Source organism: Platichthys flesus, chromosome 18 (genome assembly GCF_949316205.1).
Source record: "Platichthys flesus chromosome 18, fPlaFle2.1, whole genome shotgun sequence".
NCBI lineage: Eukaryota > Metazoa > Chordata > Actinopteri > Pleuronectiformes > Pleuronectidae > Platichthys > Platichthys flesus.
In genome coordinates, this window is record NC_084962.1 from 5,483,234 (window position 1) to 5,505,931 (window position 22,698).

The window sequence follows — 22,698 nt, forward strand, 5'->3', positions numbered from 1 at the left end:
TACCTCTGTAGCAGATAGACAAAATAAAAACAATAGTTAATTGCTCAAACATTTGGCTTTCACTGAGCCTCGATAAGCAGGTTAGCAGAAACATTGTCTTGGTCTGAATCCTCCATTTTTATAATGTTTTTGTTCCTTAAACTCTGCTTTCATCTACTTCCATTATCACTCACCTCTTATATATATATAGATATTTTCTGATTACGTGACATTACTGTGCTGCTACAGTGGTTCTGTCTTGCATGTCCTGACTGTTAGTCTGTCTCTTTGTCTCTCTAGTATCTGGTCATGGACTACTATGTGGGTGGTGACCTGTTGACTCTGCTCAGTAAGTTCGAGGACCGACTGCCAGAGGAGATGGCCAAGTTCTACCTGGCGGAGATGGTGCTCGCCATTGACTCAGTTCACCAGCTTCACTACGTCCACAGGTGAGAAGCCGGCAGGGTTTGGGTGCATATTTGAGGCTACAAACGTGTCAGAGAAATTATTTTCTGACATAAACAGAAATCAGAAATAAGTCTTGTTGACAGATACGTGTTTTTACATTATTACTGCTCTGTGGGCAAGTCCCCAGCTGTGGGGAGCCACTGCAGTTTAATGAAAACAGTGAGGGGTGTGTGTGTGTGCACAGGTCTGTGCTCATTCATCACTGAAGGTAGAAGGTACCACTGACTAATTACAGTGTCTATTAGTTTGTGTTCCTGTGTGTGTTATTATTTCACTCTTGAAACTTGACATTAGAGGTTTGGGAATGTATGTTAGTGAAGCAGGTTTTCAGTGTTTTAGAAAATAACAGTTGTATTCTTGTGTAATGTTTTTGTGTAGCTGTCATGTCTGCCGTTATTGCTCATTTCACCTACATGACCTTGTTTCCAGTTACAGACACGCCAGTGAATTTTTTCTTATTCCTCTGAATTTAAAAACAAACAACCAAATAACCAAAAGGCCACAACTCTCAAACCTTTTTTCTTCTCTGACGTTGAAGCTTAAATCATTTTTCAGCCAATAGAAAATGCTCTTGGGAGCAGGAAACAAGGCTGTACCAGACAGGAAGAGGACATATCGGCCTGCTGACATAAATACAGTCTTGCTTTCAGCAGGGGCTTATCACAGAAACTTTGCACGAGAAGCAGTGGAAGTATGGCCAAATGATGATAGATGACAGGTGGGCAGAAAGTAAGGGAGGGTCAGAGAAAGATAAAGGACAGAAGGGAGTAGATTGGTGGGATAACATCGACGGGTGTGTCTGGTCTCTGGAAAGTGAGACAGAAAGAGAGGACGACAGTGAAGGAAAGATGTATGTATAAATGTATAAGTAAAGAAAGGGAATGAATGAGAAGAGAGTGGGGAGCCACTAATTGCATGGTGTTATCTGGAGGCCGTGGGTGGGGGTTGGCAGCCGAGACGGAGAAGTGGATGGAAGGAAAAAAGGACAGGGAGGAGGGGACGGCACTGTTTCTCTTTAAGTCCCCTTGTGGATGCTTTGGGACAGTAATGATGGGGTATGGTGCGTGGGTGGGGGTGTGGTGCTTCTACCTCCCCCCAAAGTACCAACCCCCCAACTCCTCCTTTGCTCTCACTTACTTGTGGGAGATTTGTGCGCTGGCTTTGTAGAGGGCGGAGACGACCAGGTCCCCTGAGGAGGGTGTGTCCTGCTGACTCGTACTGTCTGTTGAGAGTGTGTGTATGTGAGAGTGTGTGTTTGGGTGTACGTGATTGAGGGTGTGTGTTTATCTTAGTGATGATGTGTGTTTCCTAATCCGTATGACTGAGTCAAAGCACAATGTGTTAACCCTATAATTTAAAGTCTTTAATGTCCATTAAACACAAAAAACATCCATCCCATCCGACCAGCCCACTCTGATGGTTCACTTTCAAATACAAATAATTAGGCCCCCATTACTGAATGTAAATGGTTAGGTTGTGGCTGTACTGCAGGACAATAGTTGCCAGATTTTTGTCCTGGGACATTCTTCGGTGGCCACCGTTTGCAAGTTTTTCCTAGGAAAAATATTTATGGTCCCACTTTCATGTGAATAAATGTCAGGTGCTTATCGAGATGGCAAAACGTGAAATTTGATTGCTGTCCATGAAAAGCAGCATTGACCAAAATACAAGACAAAGGTGTTTATAAGACCAGCCATGCTTTTCCAACAACATTTTTGCAAGATTACTTTTTTCAGAAGACACATTTTGAATAGGCAGATTAAAAATAATAATAAAAATAATTATTTATACATCACGTCTCAAAAAATAGTTGTAAGGTAAATTGCATTAAAAATCCAATTTGGTACAGATATTCATTCATTAGGAAGAACAGTTTGGGTTTTGGTAGCCAACCGTCTCACAGAGTTTGTGTATGTTTTCCTGGTTTTGCTTCTTTTATTCATCATCATACTCATGCCCTCAATTATTGGAGCCTCAGAATTACATTTTGTTTGTATTTTTCCGACTTTGTCTTTTTCAACTTTTCATCATTCCTCTGTGATGCCTTAATTCCTGGCAGTTTGACACATCATGTGTCCCTGGTGTGTTTGTTGTCTAGATAAGACTGGGGACTTTTATTTAGTAATTAAAACGGTATTTCTTTATGGCAGCAAAGCACGTTAGAATAGCCATGGGAAACTCCTGTGGTTTAACTTAGCTAGTTACTAACTATTGGTGCCGACTAACTCTAACAGACTCGGCATGAGCAGACGTGAAGAAACTCACTACCTTAGCAACATTGAAAGCTGCCAACAAGAAGTATCATCTCCTTAAAAAGTACAAATAAAATAGATAACCATTCTATTTTATTATTTTACATATTGTTGTTTATTTCAATGTTTATGTTGTATGTGTGTGTATGGAGTAAAAGTTGTACTGGAAATGTGGAAAACTGATCGATTTCTAACATGGCCTTATACATGCATATTTATAGATATTTATAACTACATCAGCATAAACGTCACAATACAATTTCCTCATTTTACCATGACAACTACCATGATATCCATCATTTTCATCAATAATTATAGCATTGTACTGCACCTGTTGTGTGCTTTTCCTTTTTTTTGTGGAGAAGCTGACCTTGGCACATTGTCGGCTCAATTTAGAAACAGTATCTGCATCTCTGTTGAAGCTGATGAAGTTGAGAAGAGCCCAGATGAATGAAATGATGACCAAAGAGCGTTGAGGTCAACCTTCTGTCCCCTTCAGCTGAGTCCCTTGAGAGGCTAAGTGTGCTGGAGTCAGACGCACAGGGGAGACTGTGTGTGTGTGTGTGTATGGTTGAGTGTGTTCATTTATTCAGTGGTCAGTGATCTGCGTGGCCTCCCAGGGGGGCCTGACAAACGTTTCAATAGGCCAACTCAGCATGGCTTTGTGCTGCCTAGCACCGCATCTGTCTGCTGTGTGAGTGTGTGTGTCTGTGTGTCTCAGAGACACTTTTTGAGATTGGGGTAGTCTGATAGTGAGTGGAGAGGGGGGGTTGGGACAGAAGCGTGTGGATAGCAAATGGAGGTGATTTGTTGTGATCATAAAGAGAGGAAGACGGATAAGAACACAAATGTACAAATACAATATGATGTTAGGTGAGGGTGTGGCAGTTAGCAACTGAGTGGGGTCTATCTACTGTAGAGTAGTGTGTGTGTGTATATGTGTGCAGTGATGTGTGTTTTCCTATTGACTGCAGCCATTGTGTGTTTTATTGATCTGGACCATGTGTCTCTTCACAGCCCAGTGATCTAAGCTACAACGAGACTCTTTTACACACATACAGCGATATACAAACGCTCAAACCATTATTTATCACAGAGCTTCATTCACATGTGTGACTTCTTGGATGTTAGTGGTATCCTTCAGTTTAAGGACACTTTTAGAGGTGTGTGTGTGTGTGTGTGTGTGTGTGTGTGTGTGTGTGTGTGTGTGTGTGTGTGTGTGTGTGTGTGTGTGTGTGTGTGTGTGTGTGTGTGTGTGTGTGTGTGTGTGTGTGTGTGTGTGTGTGTGTGTGTGTGTGTGTGTGTGTGTGTGTGTGTGTGTGTGTGTGTGTGTGTGTGTGTGTGTGTGTGTGTGTGTGACCATATTAACTGATGCCAGAAGTTGCACAGGCAGCAGTTATTTCAACCATACACTGCTAGAAGCATGGGGACATGCCTTGTCTGTGCATTTTCCAGTGTCGCTGCAGGCTAATGTGTTTGAGTGTGTGTTTGTGTATTGGTAGTTTGTGTCCAGATGGCCCTCACAGATGGATGCTGTGGTCTTAAAAGAGATTACCTCCCTCTATTCTAGTCTCTGTGTTGCTCCTTAAGACCACAGGAGCCAGCTACACTAACTAGCCTAGCATTAGCGTAGCATTGCGACCTTTCTCTGTGTGGAGGCTAAATGTCTAACCCTTAGTTTCCTGTGGTGTTAGCTGGCAGCTTTTATGTGGCTGGTCATTTTGACATTTGGGATCTGAGAGAGAGGATGTTAGTAACAGAGAAAGGGGGTAGAGTGTGCTGTTGATGGAGAAAAGAGGGGACTAGGCATGCAAGGGCTTAGTATTAAAGGACTAACCAGTAGCAGCCGCCCACTCCCTTACTCTCCATCATGCTGTTCGTCTGCAACTCACATATGTCACGGCAAGGGTCAACTTGCATTGTCTGCTCTTTGGCAGACCAGACGTCTTCAGAGCAGATTAAGGCCTTCAAGCAACCAAGGGACCTGTATGTGAACATGCACACACACATACACATACAGGTACACGTGCTGCCTCTAAAGTGTTACGGTCGTCACTCATGATTTGTGAGGTCAACACATTCTGTCAAGGTGATTCAGAGTCTTTGTGCACAGGTCGTGTGGCTGCCAGGGTAATCGATCGACCCTCTCATGATCACTCATCACTCTGTGAAGTACATACATATGTATTTCAGAAATTTGAAAATATATACACAGCTCAACAACTGAAATTATTTCTGTGAAAATTGAACATATTATTAAAAAAAACCCGCATCTTATTAGATGGTTTTTGATTTTTTCAAGCACATGCCTTATTACTTGTTTAGAGCGTGGTCTCCGTGAAATGATTCGAAAAACAATTTTAGGCCACTAGCTAAGGCAACATGTTAAATTGTTTGGGAGTTGATGCCGATATAAGCGATTAAAAATCTACATATACCGATGTATCTGCTTATATTTGTAATAACAAACAAATGGCAGTGATTACCAATATATCATTATGACAGATAAATGTTATTTAGGCTCGATAGTTTACATTTAAACTTAAAAAATAAAAGAAAACACAAATACAACCAAATTTATAGAATGTGAATAAGGTAGATACTTTTTTTTTAAATGTAAAATATCAACATAAATGCAGATACATCTGTAAAATCAAAGTTTTCATACCGGTGCATATCTACAAACATAAACACCAATAACCGTGTCTGTAAAAAGCTCATATTGGCCAATTTTCGTGCTGGCCATTACTCTTCAGATTTGCCATTTAAGCCGAATGTTGTTAAACAGGGCAAACATCTCCTTTAAAAAGGTGAAGACGATTCCAGAGATGCTATTTATAACATTTTAAGTTACAAGCCAACAGCCACACATTTTTTGTCCTATTGCTAAAGCCTGACTTCATGTCTAGGCTTTGAGTTGTTAGGTGAAGGTTCCAGCAGAGCAGTGTATGATCCAAGGGAAATGTCCTTTTAGAGACATTAAAATTGTATGTGAGGAATCTCAATCCCCTCATCTCTAAGTTTTATGCTCTGACCTTGAGTCTACGTCCCCTCAGTTGTTTATGTGTTTGTGTCTGCCAAGTCCATGTAACCCCACATTGGTTGCGTGAATGTATGCACTTGGGTACAGTATGTGGTTTTGATCTAGAAGGCTATATGCAGTTTGGAAAGTGATGTCCAATCTGGAACTCATCAGTGAGCAGTCAAGCTCTTTAAAAATACTTCTAAGTAACCCACGATGCAAACAGAGATTGGGTGAAAGTGAGTGTCAATTTATATACAGTTGAAATAAACTGACGTTTTTTTGGAGCCCGACTTTTATGTGTCTGCACGCGACACATATGTGCAGTTGTAACTTCAATCCATGGTTTTATAGGTTGGTGATTTGGTGGTGTCTCTGAAGCACAGAGATTGTCAGCCCACCCTTGCTCAAGCCCCATGAGATAGGACTATTAACACTTCGGCAAAATGACAGGGGCTTCACATCTGTCTTTGAACAAATCTCTTGCTGAAGACACAAACATCAAAAGCAGCTACAAACCCAACTTATGTCAGTACTCTAAATGTCTCAGGCCTGGAAAGTAGTCTCATGTCTTTTTATTAAGTATTTTAGAGTGGATTTAAGAAAAATGTAATGAGGAATGTGGGAATTTCTTGAGCGTTAGCAGAAAGACTTGAAAAAAATGTAGATTGTTTTGCCAGGCAACAATATTACCTTGGTTATTGTCTGTTAGGAGACACTGAATTTTATTGAGTGCAACTTGAGAACTTATTTTTAATGTGCTGACCTTAGAAGGCCGTGTCTCTGTTTTTATGTCCTTGTGTTATTCTATAAACCTTGCATAATGTCAACGAGAGATGTTCCCGACACCCAAAGCGACCTAGGAAATGCCTATGATACTGCTGAAAGGGCAGAGTTTGGCATCGGCGAGTACCCGAATCTCTTTACTGATCCGATACCACATCTTTTAACTATATTGGCTTCATCTACATAAAAGTACAAGTTTCTTTTCCTGGAGACCACTTTTTCTTTGCTGCTTCTGAAGAGCAGTTGCGCTGCACTCTATAGCAAATTCTGTTTTTCAAGCATCTAAGAAGAATTAGAAGTGATTTCCAGCAATGTGGTGATATTTTGTCAAACCTGGTATCCGAACATTATGTGTATTAGTTGGTTTGTCTGTGCATGAGTTAGGGAGCGAGGGGGTGTGCTCTTGTGTTGGACATCAGATTTATTATTTCAAGCAGAGGCTTGCTCATATCACTGGACAGAAATAGCACCAGCTCAGTTCTGTAACCTGTTACATCAGCAACTGTTTAGCTGACTTATTATTTACACATCATCCCCTTAACCAGTTTGTGTCTGAGTTGCTACATTACGTTGGTCCGTCTCTATGTGTTTGTGTGTTTGTGTGTCTGTGTGTGTTTTAACACAACTACAAAGTGTTTTTTTTGATGTGCCCTCTATACCATGTGTATTGAGGCATATCGTGGTTCAATGTGTTGATACGAGGGCACAGACACAGGGCTTTACAGGGTCTGCCCTAAGGGGAAATCACTGGAATGGTCAGACAAGGACAAATACTATATTTAGCCATGATGTGGAATACAGTGATGTCTCTGTCATAGTCAGGTCACCAATCACCAGGGTTATTTAGTATGTTTCTACAATTATGAATATTGTGGATTTTCACTAAATATAAACACAGATCAATAAATATTAAGACTAACAGGAAAAGGTCACAGATGAAACAAAGGGAAATGACTTAACTTCTACTGGAATTACTGCAGAAGAGGCTGGATTAGACCAGACCTGGCAATAGGGCCAGACCTGGGATATACACAAGCACACTGCCATGTAAGACAATAGCAGCAGCAGCTAAACATAAACCACCTGTTGGCGACCACCTGTTTGAAGTGCTGGAGGATGTCCTCTACATTATCCTAATAGTTTGTAGAGACTTAGAAATTAAAGCTGCATCCTACAGGAATTAAGCAACTGTTTCACAATGTTGAATATGTGAATGAATATTCCCTATAGCTTCAACAATTAGTTAATTCGATTTTTTTAACTATGTATTTATTGAATTTTCCTATTTTACAGAAGATGACAATCATTAAACCATCATGATTATTATAACAATGATTATTGTATTTGGCTTATCATTACTATTTTCAAGCAAAAATAATTTCTCAGTCAGATGATTTCTTGCTTTTCCGTTTTGTCTGATATTTAACTCGGTATATTTCGGTATTGAACTGTGAGTTGGGCAAACAAGACATTGAAGCTGTTTTTAGACACAAACTCCAGAAAAATATCTGGACAATAGGTTCTCGAGTTTCATTTATGAAAAACTTAGCAAGAGATTCTCCGCTCAGACACGTTCACCAGAATATGAACATCGCCAGAGTGTTCAGGTGAGCAGTGGTGAAGGAGGCAAGACATAACATATTCACTCTGCTGCGGATATTAAGTGTTTATTTGCCCGCATCAACACCACTGTTGGCCCTTATCAACTAAAGCTCTTCTATCCCGTTGTCTTTCCCAGATGACATTTTTTGTCTGCGTTTTCTTTTTGAGTTTTTGTTGTTATTTTGCTGTTATTTTGCTTGTTGTTATCAACCTGCACAATCGCTCACAGTGAGTCCTCTGGATAATCTCCTGCTGTATTCACACATGGGCTCATTCAGACATCACACTGGTCTTAGGGGAATCGGCTCAGTATTTTGAATCTGTGTGATATTTAACAAACCAAACCAACAATTAATGAGGAAAATAACTCTTTGGTCGAAGCCCTCGTGGCCACAAAATCCTTCTCCGTTTGTGCATGGTTAATAAATCTTCCAGCCAATCCAATGTCCCTTTTCCGCTTTGAAAAAACCTTGTTAACTGGTTATGTGGTGGAAATGGCAGAATACTGGGATTTTCCAGCGGGTTGTTGCTGGTAATAGGCAAACTTCTGGTAACTGGAAACAAGCCACGGTCTGTATCTAATATTACAAACATATCGTCAGCAGTAGTAATGCAGAACAGATTCAGGTTCACAAGAAAGTCTACTGTGGCCACTGTTACCACATCTGTAAAGGAATGTGTTGTCAGTAACCCCCCTCCACCCACCGCCCACCCGGGCCATCTCTGTTCACAAACACAAATATTGTAGGAAAAGGGAACAAGGGAGTGTGTCGGTTTAGGACAGGGTTTTTCTTTTTTCCCATTTTTGGGGAGTGGGAGTTTGTTTTTGCACTGCATATTTCCTCAAAGAGGGGGCATGTTTGCGTGTGGTGTGCTTTGAATCTGTGTCCCACACATGAACACACACACACACATTCTGTATCGCTAATCCCCATAACACAGCTCTCTAGCTATTTCCAGCATTGATTCTTTCTTTTGGTCAATTTAAAGTTGCTACTGATAAATTGGTGATTTAATTGAATCACAAATATATCTCGGTTATTATTCATCAGCTTCCACAGGCTATGTAAATCAGTTTGATGATAATTGATGGTGAATTGCATAGTAATATGAGATCAGGCTTGTGCGTGTGTGTTTTGGATGTCCTTAAAGTGTTGTTATGTTTGGAATAGTGTCTTGTTTTCTTAATTTTCCACGTTCTTTTCTGAAGAATCCCTTACTCAATTTCTTTCTTTCTTTCTCTACTGTCTTTCTGTCGACTTTCAGGGACATTAAGCCAGACAACATTCTTCTGGATATGAATGGCCACATCCGCCTGGCAGACTTCGGCTCCTGCCTCAAACTCATGGAGGACGGGACGGTACGTTTTTACCACACTGCTGCTGATGCCTCCTCCTCTGGTCCAAAGCAAACATACCAGAGCTTTACTGACCTCCTCGTCAACCCCCAGGGGTCTCTCATGAGGAGTGTGTGTGGTTCAGCTGCTTGGCTTTGCCTGCAGTTTATGATTCAGACAACTCTTCCCCCCAAAAAAACCCTTCCTGTCAGGGTTTATATAAAAGATCAATTGAAAGGATGACTATCACAGAAGTGCCTGGTTTTCTTCCTCCAGTTCTGATACAGTGATGAGGTTACCATTTAAAGAAATAAGTTTAGTGGTTGTTGTGCTCTCCTTAGTTTGGCGTTATAGAGCGAAATGTCTTGATTAAAGCTTTGTCTGCCGAGAACAGTGAATCACATTTGTGTATCATCTGCATAAAGCAACTTCCTGAATAATGGGAAAGTTATTGGTTAATAATGTACGCATGATGTATCCAACTGTGACATCTTCTTTTTCTCTTCCACTGAAAATTCAAGACATTCATTGCATTTAGAAATCTAGACATTTACAGCATTGATATTTATTTATGACTCTGTGTCAAATTTTCCTTCTCCAACCCCCAAAAAAGAACAATTAAAAAATGAATTCATCCTGTACTAGGGGTGTGAAAGGTCATTATGCTATTTGTTTGGTTGTTTGCTCTTGCTGGACTGGTGGTATTTATGTTGCATGTTTCCAAGACTTCAGCTTGTAACTCTTCATCATCACTTAAGCATAGAGACTGAACTTTAAATGTCTAGTCTGTGCTTGCTTGTGTGTGAGATCTTTTTTCATTTGTGACATTCTTGGGATCAGTCATTGACTTAAGTGTTGTCCCTCCACTAGGTCCAGTCCTCCGTGGCGGTGGGGACTCCAGACTACATCTCCCCAGAAATCCTCCAGGCCATGGAGGACGGGAAAGGCAAGTACGGTCCTGAGTGCGACTGGTGGTCCCTGGGCGTCTGCATGTATGAAATGTTGTACGGCGAGACCCCTTTCTATGCAGAGTCCCTGGTGGAAACCTACGGGAAGATCATGAACCACAAGGTGAGTGCTCGAGCAGAATACTACACTCGATTGAACCAATGTTTTTTTTAAGTGAAATGTCTCATCTTCAATTTGTTTATCCGTGCAGGAGCGATTTCAGTTCCCACAGCAGATATCAGATGTGTCAGAGGACGCAAAGGATCTGGTTCGCAGGCTCATTTGCAGTCGAGAGCATCGATTGGGTCAGAATGGCATTGAGGACTTCAAGCATCACCCCTTCTTCACTGGTACATTTTTAGAACACTTTGTCAATACAGCCCCAATTAAAGCCCCTACAATGACTTTTAAAATGTCTTATTTTAATATTGCTGCCTCTTTATGACCTACAACAGCAAATGAGACAATCAGGGAGAAAATTGGCTTTTTCTATAAACCTATCTCGATGTCTGTGGTCGGGATCAGATTCCCTGCAAAGTCAGAGCAACGATTTAAGACAGTCAGGCTGGGAAAGCCTATGTTTAGGTGAAAGGAGAGGAAAAAGAAGTGGGGAAAGCGAGCGTGTCTACTAACTAAAAACTTGGCTAAAGGCTAACCCGTACAGACTAACGCTCCACAATCTGTTCCTAACCAACTCAATGTCTCTTACAAACAAGATGGATGAGATCAGAATGAGAATTATGATACATTGCCTCATCACTCTGCATCCTGCAAACAGCTGTGTGTTATGGTGTGGTTTGATATTCCAGCCGGCTTTAAGCCCCTGTACATTGAGTGACCTGGTATTATCGCAGGTGGGATGTTCCATTTGACAACAATAAGAGGAGGGGGGAGTATGGACTTCTCATACATGCATACATTTATTTAATACTCAATGGTTATGTTAAATCAGTTCTAATATTGTTCGAAGATTTTATGTGTCTTTATTTTCACTGGTATCTTTTCTTGCAGTTGCATTTGCTACGCTTATTATGAAGACACGACTATTTTTGTGCCCCATGCAGTTTTCTTTACTGCTTATATTGAAGAACCATAGTGCTAGCATGCCTCTTAAACACAAGTTGAAGAGCTTAATTGAATTGGTATGAAATTAAATCTCCAAAGTGAATACTTTGACTTCACAGAATGTCTCTCAACAGGTGTAATGTAATTTGTAATCTCTTATAATCAGGCATCGACTGGGAAAACATCCGCACATGTGAGGCCCCATATATCCCAGAAGTCAGCAGTCCCACCGATACCTCCAATTTTGACGTGGATGACGACTGTCTAAAGAACTCGGTAAGGAGGTTGTTTAAGGACAGATAGAAACTCACATCGTTTGTCCATTCTGTCTGCCTACAGTTGTATAAATATATATTTATAGTCACATTAATCTGAAGTGATGTTTAATTTTTTTTTAATGTTTTTTAATCATTTTTCAGGAGACCATGCCCCCTCCCTCTCACACTGCCTTCTCTGGCCACCACCTGCCCTTTGTGGGCTTCACTTACACAAGTAAATGGTGAGTGCTACCAAGGGGAGTAGATGTATAGATCATTTAGAATGGTTCTGATTATAAGTGGGTGTTGAGACACTATTCTCCACCGGTGTTATTGTAGTTTCTAGCTAAAGTTAAATTATGCAAAAAAGTCAAAATTAATAAGAATCAGTGGTTGAAAAAGTGTGGCTATTTCAATACCATGTGTCATCTGCAGACATGTAAAACCGACATATTTCCCAGACAAGTCACTTCATAGCATTCTCATCCCTACATCTTAAGATGTTAAATTGGCTTCCCTAATAAGGTGATGTTCATGACTCACTCTAGATCTACACACTGAAGTGGTACCCGTGGGAAAGTGCCAAGTTACTTATCTCCTATCTCTTCATGGCTCAGTGATTATGGCCCTGCCCACTCTTCCTTTCTGTCTTTCCCTCTCCCCCACTCTGTCTCCCTGTGTCTCTTTCTATCTCCAATCTTCCTTTATGTCCCTGTCATTCCTTCTCCACCCTCCCTTTACCCCCTTCTTCCATGACTCAACATCCTCCCATCTTTCAACTCATCACTCTGTCGTCCTCTTCTTTTCCCTGTTTCCCCTCCCCTGCTGTTACTCTGGCATTTCCTTCTTAGCTCTTGTGCTCCCTTAACCAAACACTTGTATATGTTTTTTCTTCCTTAATTATAAATCCTGTCTGCTATTTTTACCCATTACCATTTTCTTACTCCTGTCTCACCCTATAGTACTCTATCTGACCGAGGCTGCCTGCGGCAACTGGCAGTGGAGCCGGGTAGAGCAGGTCAGGATCAGTTGGACACGGATGTCAAGCGCGGTCTGGAAGACAGCCTGGCCACCGAGGCCTATGAGAGGAGAATCCGTCGGCTGGAGCAAGAGAAAGTAGAGCTGTGCCGCAAACTGCAAGGTGAGGCTGAAAAAGACTAAGAGTAAACATATAAACATCCACACTGCAATTTTAAACTGGGAGAGAGAGATGACATATGTTGTACAAATGTTAAAGGTATGCATAAAACAAATCCCACATTCATATGGTTATTTTTAATATTTGGTTTACAAAGAAAAAATTACGCTGATTTGTCTTGGGCTGTTACAGAGTCGACTCAGACGGTGCAGGCACTGCAGCATCCAACAGGCGAAGGTCCCCCGAGCGCCAACAAGGAGGTGGAGATCAGGAGTCTGAAGAGCGAGATCGACATCCTCAAGAAGCAGATTGCTGGTATGGGATTATTTTTCTGCCTTCACAACCTCATCACCCAAATTTGATTTTTAGAGGGAAACCACTGAAGGGTCATATGGGATATCTGTCTGTGATTTAATATAAACAGGTCAAACCATTTTAATTTAGTCAAAATGTCACCTATATTTGTTTGTCAGACTCGGGACAACTGGAGAAGCAGCTGGAGGATGTGTCGTCGGCTCGCAGAGACTTGGAGGACTCATCTAAATACATTAAAACCCTTGAGAAACAGATGAGGAGCATTACACAGGAGAGAGATGATATGCACAAGGTAGAAACAATATAACCTTTGTGTATATCACTGTATAAGAACCAGTGTTTTGTTCATATTCATATAAATACTATATAATAAGTTTGAAGCTTTGATCCTGAGGAATGTCACTGTTGGAATCTTATCTACTTGGTCCCTGTTGTGGTCAGGACCTTACGGAAGCCACTGAGAAGATGAAGGGTCAGTCGAAGGACCTGAAGGAAGCTCACAGTCAGAGAAAACTGGCCATGCAGGAATTTTCAGAGCTCAATGAGAGACTAACAGACCTCAGGTAAAACCTCTGCCATTTACCATTGTCTCAAAATCACAGTAAATGAACATCATAGTACATATTGATATAGATATATGAAAATCATACCCATACTTGCTTTTTCCAATTTTCTCGTAACATTTGCTCTCTGTTGTGACTGAACCCAGGTCGGCGAAGCAGCGTCTGGTTCGCCAGGTGCGCGATAAGGAGGAGGAGATGGAGAGCCACAGTCAAAAGGTGGAGGCTCTCCGCCTTGAGGTGCGAAAGGCCGAGAGGGCCAAGAAGGAGGTAGAGTAGTCGCCCTGTGGTTGCTAGCACACCCTGTTCTGTGTCCATTCATTGGTTGGTGCACAATTCCCACTTCTGCTGCTGTCTTTGTGTTACATCTGCATCTCCTCTAGAATTTTCATAGATCCCCTTGAATATACAGTAGATCAGAAACACTCTTGTAGTAGCTTTATTCTGATGTACAATATTATACGGATAGGATACTGTTTCCTCCTGTTGTGTATTGGTGCAGTTGTCACGTGTGAGTTTAGCTTAAAAAAGATAGCTACTTCTACTCCTTGTGTGTTGGAAACATGAAGAAAAAATTGTGTATGGCATGATTTCATCCAATCAACTGAGTTTGCGTGTGTCCATCATCAGATGGAGGCGCAGGCGGAGGAGCAGTCAGTAGAGGCTCAGAAAGAGAGGAAGCTGAGAGAGAGGAATGAGCAGTACAGCCGACAGCTGGAGGAGGAGCTGGAAGGGCTTAAGGTAAGTTTGCAGACATTAACCCGTCCTTCTCCTGGTACTTATTTGTTGGCTGCATCTGATAAGATAACAATTTATAATAATTCATTATAAAACGGCACAACCGTGTGTGAAGTTTTTACAATGACAAACACCTGCTAAATTTGAATGTGGAGTGTTTGGAGGGAGGTTGAGCACCTCCTTGCAATCCTCCGTTGATGAATCATTGTTTCCTCATCTTTGTCACTCAGCCTCACAAACTTTTCCTCATATTCCCTCCGCCCAGTTGAAGCAGTCCGGTCCCCCTGCCACTCCGGGTTCAGCTGATCAGTCCCAGGAGGTAGGACGCCTGCGGGGAGACTTGGAGAAGAAGACAGTCCTGTACGAGGAGGAGTTGACTCGTAGGGAGACGCAGCACGGCAGCGAGCTGAAGGCTCTGCGTAAGGAGCTAAGGGATGCTGAGAGCCAGCATCTCGCTCTGCAGAAAGAAATCCTGATGCTCAAAGACAAGCTGGATAAGACTCGTCGAGAGAGGTGTTTTATCTCATTTTATTTCATATCAACAGCCTTGTCTGATTAGGACCAAGTTTTGAACTCCTCTTTTATTGTCTTGTTCTGGATCATTATTTCTGCCACTATCCTCTTTCATAAATGACTAAATCGTTATTGTATTATTTTTCTTCATTGTCTTTTTTCAGTGGTGAATTCATGAGGTAATTACAGTTAAAAATAGCTTAGTCCCCTGTCTGGTATAAATATGTAGTAACTGTGAAGTGATGTTTCCTTCACAGTTGATCTAAATCTATCTCCCATAATTTGAAAAAATACTTTTCAACTAAACCAGCTAGAGTCGACTTCTGGGCTGTTTTATAGGGGTTTGGATATCCTAAATAGTTGATGGTATTAGTGGTCTTGAAGTGTGTAAGGTTAGAATGAGAGTTACAAAATGGAAGATTTACTTCCATTTTACTAGCATACTTACTAGCACATTAGAATTAATCTCTTCTTTCAAAGCACACACCAGTGTCCCCACTGTCTACAAAATCAAATCATACTGTCTGTATGGTTTCCAAAAGGAAACCATACATCATTCAGCTACATACATGAGTATGTAGCTGAATGACTCAGCATTAGTCTCATGTTTACCTCAGTTAGTCACATTTCTGAGCCAAAATATTAAAGTTAGTAATGTGCACTAAATTTAGGGGTGTATTTTTTGAAAAACTTACTAAACTGATGCCTTTAAATGTTAAAAATTGAATTATGACCATCAGTCTAAGTTTCAGACAGTCAAAACGTGTCAAATCATATAATAAAAACTCAAGCCATGAAAAGATTTCACTTATTTTTCTGCGGCAGACCCCCTGGTTGGTACTCCAGGGAGTCTGATCCCACTTTGAGATCTACTGGTTCAATCAAATTTCCAAAGAGTTTAGTTTTTGAGTAGAAAACTTCAGAGCTTTGTTTTTGTAGCCACCATCCCAGCCTTCCTGCCAGGTGTTACAGGATTATTTTCCGGCTACTTTCTAATTCATTTCTAAACACAGAGCTGTATCAGATTCTAACTGTTGATCTGTTAGCGTTGAATAATGTAAATCAGTTCTTGGTAACAAGCCTTAGATTTAGATTTTCTATGAAATCTAGAAATAGAGCCTGAGGCCCACACAAGACATAAGGTAGGCGGATAGATATGGCCTTCTGAGAGAGGTTGACTGTGGAAATTGTGAGTGTTTGATTGTATATATGATATGTTTGTACTTTTGTTGTTATAAAACCACTGCACCAAGATTATTTGATCTTACTTTAATGTAGAGTGGCTGTTCAAAGACCAGTGTTTCAGTTTAGGGGGCAGAAAACCATTCCACAAAACCAGAATGTCTGAATAAAATCCTACTTCTGAAAGATAGAGATAGTATGCATGTAAAGATGAAAAGGCACAAGTCAAGACTGGATTTCCAGTTGTAAATAAAGGTCAGTATAAATGTATGTTTATACTATGTCACAAGTTTAACAAGCCATGTGTTTGTGCTTCTTCCAGCCAAAGCGAAAGGGAAGAGTTTGAGGCCGAGAACAAGCAGAAGTATGAGAGGGATAGAATCCTGCTCTCTGAGGAAAACAAGAAGTTGTCCAGTGAATTGGATAAGGTAAGATATCTGCTCATTTATACACATAATGAAAGGCACTCCACTGTTACACAGGTCAGGTTTCTCTTGTTCTCTCCTTCTTTCCGTCAATGTTTTTTCTGTCCTGCTTTCTCAGCTTTTTGTGTAATGTCTATTTCGCTCTCTCTCACACACACATTTGCAGAAAAACACATTTCCCTAACCCCAGGTAACCTTATCGGTCGGCCCAAACGCTTTCATCACATTCCTTACTCCACCCCCCCTCACTCAGCAATGCCAAAGAAATCACTGTTCAATATCCCCCATAAAAACACCCTGTAGCCTCCTACTCACTCAGATGGAATAACTCTCTGGATTACACTCTGTTGATTTTGGAAATGGCCTCTGGAAGTTCAAAAAAGGCTCCCAATTTAAACAGCGTCTCCAAGGTGGAAGGCATTCTGACATATGGAATAAAATGTGAGAGTTTTATTTTTATAGTCTGCAAACGATTAAAAAAAATTATGAAATGGAAAGAATACGGATGTGGTTGCCATGGGAGCGTCTGCACGTATCACTGCAGTAATTTAACGTATTTTTCTGCTGTTTCACTTTCAGAAAAATGGTATGCTTAAAAGATGAAGCTCTCAGGATGGATTTGATCCGTCTTTGCACATATAGTTCTGAAAGTGTCTGAAAATATTATTGTTTGACTAGTTTGGTTTTTGATCAGTAGTGAAACAAGGCCAATCCATCTTCAGCTCTATTCGATTTTCATGTGAGTTGTCAGTGAGGGAGAGTGCACGGGTAAAATGCCTGCAGTTAAAATGTCCCTGCTGACAGGATCAAATTGGTGATGAATGTGGAGGGAGGATGCAGAAAGATGAGATCTGTGAACAGTGGTTCAACTAGATGTTTTAAACATCCTGTTCATTTAACCCTTTTACCAACTAACGACATGTAGGGAACTGAGTAGGACTTAAAACTACTGGGCCTCATTCAAGAGTATTGTCATTTTCTCATCTCTGTGTGTATCTAGTGGTTAACAACAAGAAGTTTAACCCCAAAGTGTGAAACCAAACAAGGCAGCTGACTAAAAGGAAACTTGCCACATAAGAAATATAGCAGTGAGTGACAAAAACAAAAAACAGTGACTGAATAGAAATCACATATTACCAAAACCTTTCAGAGAGTGAGAGATCCAAACGTGGGGACTCTAATAGCAAAAGGTCGATCTCCCTTTGTCACAAACTGCGACCTGCGAGTGTCCATCTGCACATCTCAGCAATAGGGAGGGAACATACCAGCTCGATAATTCTATAATGTACATATGTGTGTGTGTGCATTTCCTCAGCTGACAAGCATGTTTGAGAAGGTGAGCGGCTCCAACCGACAGCTGGAGGATGAGATGAGGGAGCTGGCTGACAAAAAGGAGAGCGTCGCCCACTGGGAGGCTCAAATCACAGAAATCATCCAATGGTGAGACTGTCGCATAAACACGAATACATGCTCACAAGCACTTTCGCAAATATGGTGAATTCTTTCTAAGCTATATGCTGTACTTTCTTATCTATGCTTTAGCACAAACTGAAAGTCAGCATCTAAATTGCACACAGACCCACGCTCACACACGCGCACACACACTGCTATGTTGTCCAGTAGTGTATTGGGTTTCCTCCAAACAGTATAACTGCAGCATGTCCCACATGCCTCGGAAGTTCTTAGAGATTGTGGACCCTCCCTTTCGCTCAGATCGCTTCCCTTTGCAGCTGACACCTCGCCAGCTGCTTGGCCTCCCTCTGTTGGAAGAGCCTGCAGTCCTCACATAGTTCACATACCAAGCACATACACAAACACACATACTCGCACTGCAAACATGTACATACAAATGTAGCCTGGTATAAACTTTTTAATTATTCAGCTAGTCATATTGCCCTCTGGTGGAGATGCTGTGCTACTACAGTAGATAAACAGGGCAACATTATGCTATAGTGGTAAATATTATATGAAATCTTATAACTTTTTTTAATCTGAGATTTTAAAATAAAATGTATCTACAACTTCAATGTGAAAGGCAGTATGTGTTTGAGTTAGTTTTTATTCACTGTTGAAACAGTTGGGGATTAGTGAGCTGCACAGATCGCCTGGAAGACTAAACATGTGTCTATGTGTGAGCACAACATCATGTAGTTGTGATGGTACCTATAGAGCATACAGTAATGTCAGACTTTCTTTTTTTTTTTTACAAAGGCAATGAGTTTATTTGTACTGCTGAAGGATGTTTGGAGAAAGGCTTTAAAAAAGAGCGAAAAAGTCTCTTTTAGATGAAATAATTTTTCTGTAAGGGAGTCCTGATCATTGGCAGTATTGAAATGTAATTGTTGTATGATAACAATTCGGAGTTTAACAAGTTCAGTTTTCATCAGGTCCTGTTTTCCATCAGGTCCTTTGTTTAGGCTTTCGATATGTATGTAAGTATGAAATTGGTCTTTGCGTGCGTGCTAATGCTTGTTTGTGTTTCCTGCAGGGTGAGTGATGAGAAGGATGCTCGGGGATACCTGCAGGCTCTGGCCACTAAGATGACAGAAGAGCTGGAGGGACTGAGAAACACCAGCCTGGGAGCCAGAGCAACGGTACAACATATCCCTGTTTATAACTGCTGTAGATGCTGCTGAGACAAATAGCATATTTGTCGCTCCATTACATTTTTGATTTATATAATGTTTATAATGGTTCAGGACCATTATAAGGAGCATGGTGGTTCCTCCCATCTAATTTTTCTTTGGACACCATCTCTCACAGCTCTTTATTAGCCAACTTTTCTTCCTCTCTGTTTCAGGACATGCCATGGAAGATGCGACGCTTTGCCAAGCTGGACATGTCGGCCCGTCTGGAGCTGCAGTCAGCCTTGGATGCTGAGATCAGGGCCAAGCAGGGCATCCAGGATGAACTGAACAAAGTCAAGGCCAACAACATGTCCTCAGAATGGTACGACTACTCTACAGCAGCAATCAAAGAAAACCTTTTCATAATCTAGTTCTCTCATTTCAAAACTGTTAATTTTATGCAATTGTTTCAGTTAAAAGGAAAAACAACATCTCAAACCTCTGACTCATATTTGATGCATTTCTGTCTGCGATCCTCCAGTAAACTGCAGGAGGTGGAAAGTAAAAACCAGGAACTCCTGGCTGAGATCGACCGGCTGAAAAAGGAGACAGAGGAGCTTCGACTACGAAGGGGTAAATAATACCGATGATTCACCAAAATGCAGTAAAAATGACATTGCAATAGTCACTTTGAAGAGCAAAATTGTCTATTTTTAGCCCATGAATACTAATGGCACATTGATTTAGACAAAAAGAGGCTGGTGCTGCTTTAATCAATGTCACTCCAACGGCAGACTTACAGAAAATACAATTTACAATCTTTAAAAGCTATCTGCAATGAAACAGTTTAATGTACAGATTCTCTCTATATATTGCGAACTAATGGTTAAATGTACACAGTGAAACATCTTGTTAGAGATTATCCCAGTAAAAGAGGGTTATACTACAACCAGGAACCCAAATTAGAAGGTTTTGCAACAGCCCCCATGTTTGAGAAATAAAATCATGTGCTATGTACATGAAAATGTATTGTTACTTGAGTCATATGAACGAGCCCCCTCTTCTTAGAAACAGTCCTGTGACTGATTTTGTTTAAGTCAGCCTTTGATGTTTTAATATCATGTACTTAACTACGGTTGTGTGATATTGTTCTGTATCTTTAGGTGTCAAGCACCAGGATTCCCAGAATTCCTTCTTGGCTTTTCTCAATGCCCCCACCTCAGCGCTAGACCAATTTGATGTAAGTATTACATCAGCGTTTCTTGAAGCAGCTGGATTCATTGTATAGTTGATGTAGGAAACCATACATCTGTCTGGATTTACAGAATTTAGATCCGCGATCAACCTGGACATCATAAATCTCATAAAGCTGCAGTTCACTAAGTCACATCTGTTTTTCTGCATGCTTTTATCATTTTATGTTCACATGAATTTTCCCAGATCTTTATTTTTGTTTTATCTTTTTTTGGCTCTTTCTTTGCTTCACTCTCTGGTACGTCAGGACTCTTATTCCTCATCCTCATCCTCTTTAATAGAGTTTTGGGAAGACGTAAGTTTATCTCGGTCAGGTGGAGCTCAGTGTGTGTGTACATACCTGTAGCAGTAGCTGTAAGCTGTAGAACTGTGTATAGACCTAACACAGCCTAGATGTGATGTGTGAGAACGTGCATCTGTGAGTCTATGCCTCTGAATCAAGTGTTATTATGAGGAAACATCGATCCACAGCAAAAAACGACAACAAAATTGAAATTCGTATTATTAAAGCATTAGTCTCTTCCAGTGAATACAATGTGTTTTATCATTGTAATATGGCACTTACACTGAGGAGAGAACAATTGTTTTACCCTATTGAAAGTTCTTTGTTTTTTGCTTCAAGATAAATTAGGTGCTTAATCTTAATTATAATCAGTTTATCTGCTGGAAATGTTTTGCAGTGTGCTGCCCCTGTATTCAAGTGCTTGCTCATCCTCGTTACTTTAAATTATTTTCCTCCAAGACCTAGGTTGAACACAAAGTACATTATTTAAATCCTTACTCTACTGTTTATCCCTTTTGCCCAGCCATAAAGAGAACTTGAGTAGCAACTGTGCTCAATGCAGACTTTTCCCAAGCAGCTCCCTCCCCATGACTATCTGCATTTTTTTCCATCAGCCTCCATCCACACTGTTCAGCCTCTGTCCTCAGTGAAACCCTGGTGGTTATATTGTAGTGTTATACAGTGATTCTCAACCTGTAGTACTGGAAAACTGGAAACCTCAGCTGAAACTGAATTATAGAACATATTATATTTATATTATTATATTATATTATAATATATTATAAAGAAGAATGTGTTGCAATCTTCAACCATGTTCAATCAGAGTGAATTGTAGCACATTAAGAGACGTTGTCACTGTGAGAGAGTGAAGGCTTGTTGGAAAGCAGAGAAGTGGAAATGATCAAATAATAGAAGCTAAAGGTGATGGACATTTTTAAGTAGTGATCTAAAAGTAATTAGTAAACAGTTGATATATAGTTAGGTTGTAGTAACCTAACTATATATTACTACATTGTAGTAACAACCTAACTATGATGACAAAAGTTGAACACAATATTGTTCGTTAAAACTAATTAACTCCCTGACAAAAGGTGAAACATCCCCCCTCCAAAAAATGCTTGCCCATCCAGCCTGTTGATACCAATGAGGAAACACTAGAGGCAGAATTAAAAAGCGAATACATTTCTAAATAGCAAAGATTAAACAAATGGACAAAGAGAAATAAATAGAAAATTACATAAAAGAATAAATATTCAAAGAGAGAAAAGATGTAGTAAAGTGATTTACTAAAAAATAAGATGCATATATTTATGTTAATACTTACTAACCCTAAAGGGTGAATGGTTTTATGTTGGTTGTATTTAAATATTGGAAGATTATCCACCTTTATAGTTAAGAGTCTGTTTGTAAGAACACATCTGATTGTGGCTGAAGAAGTTGTCCTTGACATCCCCTAGTGGGCTGCGGTGGTAAAGCCACATCAGACAATACAAGGTTGGGAACCACTGGTGTAGAGCAACACAGCCTTTGATCCCTTTGTGTTCATGTTTCTCTTCTAAATGTCTGAACGTGTTGTCAGCCTTTTGGTAATTCACTCATCTCTGTGTCTCTGCCACTCTCTGCCTCTTCTCCTGCCACTGAAGCGCTCGCCATCCGTTGGCCCAACTAGCAAAGGCAGACGTGTAAGCCCCATCACTGCGCTCTGTGATTGCTGTCATTGAGCCTCTCTGAATGTACCGTGCTGTAATTTGTGTGTGCATTTCCTGTGTGTTTGTTTCCTGTGGCTGTCTGGTTGTTGCATGGCAGGGTTTTAAAATTGAACAGCTCTCTTATTTTTATTTTTACATTTGTGTTGCCATTTATGATGTGGATCTTTCATATGCTGTTGCTGGGTGTCTGCACTGGAGTCTGTGTTTATTCCGCAGTGTAGCTTTGTGAATGGCTGTGCATGGTGTCTGATGTCTCGTGGTGCCTTACATTAGCGTGGTTGTTGGGTTGTGATGTGTAG

At 40.7% G+C, this 22,698-nt stretch overlaps 1 protein-coding gene across 6 annotated transcripts in view; it reads left to right on the plus strand.

The window, feature by feature from the left end:
* The window catches only part of cdc42bpab (CDC42 binding protein kinase alpha (DMPK-like) b), a 74,859-nt gene that overhangs the window by 38,693 nt on the left and 13,468 nt on the right, over positions 1-22,698 (plus strand). For 3 of the 6 annotated variants that reach the window (XM_062410712.1, XM_062410715.1, XM_062410713.1), the window contains exons 5-25: positions 280-428; positions 9,376-9,469; positions 10,316-10,516; positions 10,605-10,743; positions 11,625-11,734; positions 11,878-11,957; positions 12,678-12,856; positions 13,046-13,168; positions 13,327-13,460; positions 13,610-13,731; positions 13,878-13,998; positions 14,359-14,469; positions 14,732-14,979; positions 16,484-16,589; positions 17,902-18,026; positions 19,075-19,180; positions 19,387-19,535; positions 19,695-19,786; positions 20,317-20,393; positions 20,655-20,702; positions 22,334-22,372. In XM_062410712.1, the coding sequence (XP_062266696.1) occupies positions 280-428; positions 9,376-9,469; positions 10,316-10,516; positions 10,605-10,743; positions 11,625-11,734; positions 11,878-11,957; positions 12,678-12,856; positions 13,046-13,168; positions 13,327-13,460; positions 13,610-13,731; positions 13,878-13,998; positions 14,359-14,469; positions 14,732-14,979; positions 16,484-16,589; positions 17,902-18,026; positions 19,075-19,180; positions 19,387-19,535; positions 19,695-19,786; positions 20,317-20,393; positions 20,655-20,702; positions 22,334-22,372 (2,553 nt within the window). The remainder of the gene's footprint in view (positions 1-279; positions 429-9,375; positions 9,470-10,315; positions 10,517-10,604; positions 10,744-11,624; positions 11,735-11,877; positions 11,958-12,677; positions 12,857-13,045; positions 13,169-13,326; positions 13,461-13,609; positions 13,732-13,877; positions 13,999-14,358; positions 14,470-14,731; positions 14,980-16,483; positions 16,590-17,901; positions 18,027-19,074; positions 19,181-19,386; positions 19,536-19,694; positions 19,787-20,316; positions 20,394-20,654; positions 20,703-22,333; positions 22,373-22,698) is intronic. The other 3 variants (XM_062410714.1, XM_062410717.1, XM_062410716.1) reach the window with 2 other exon arrangements.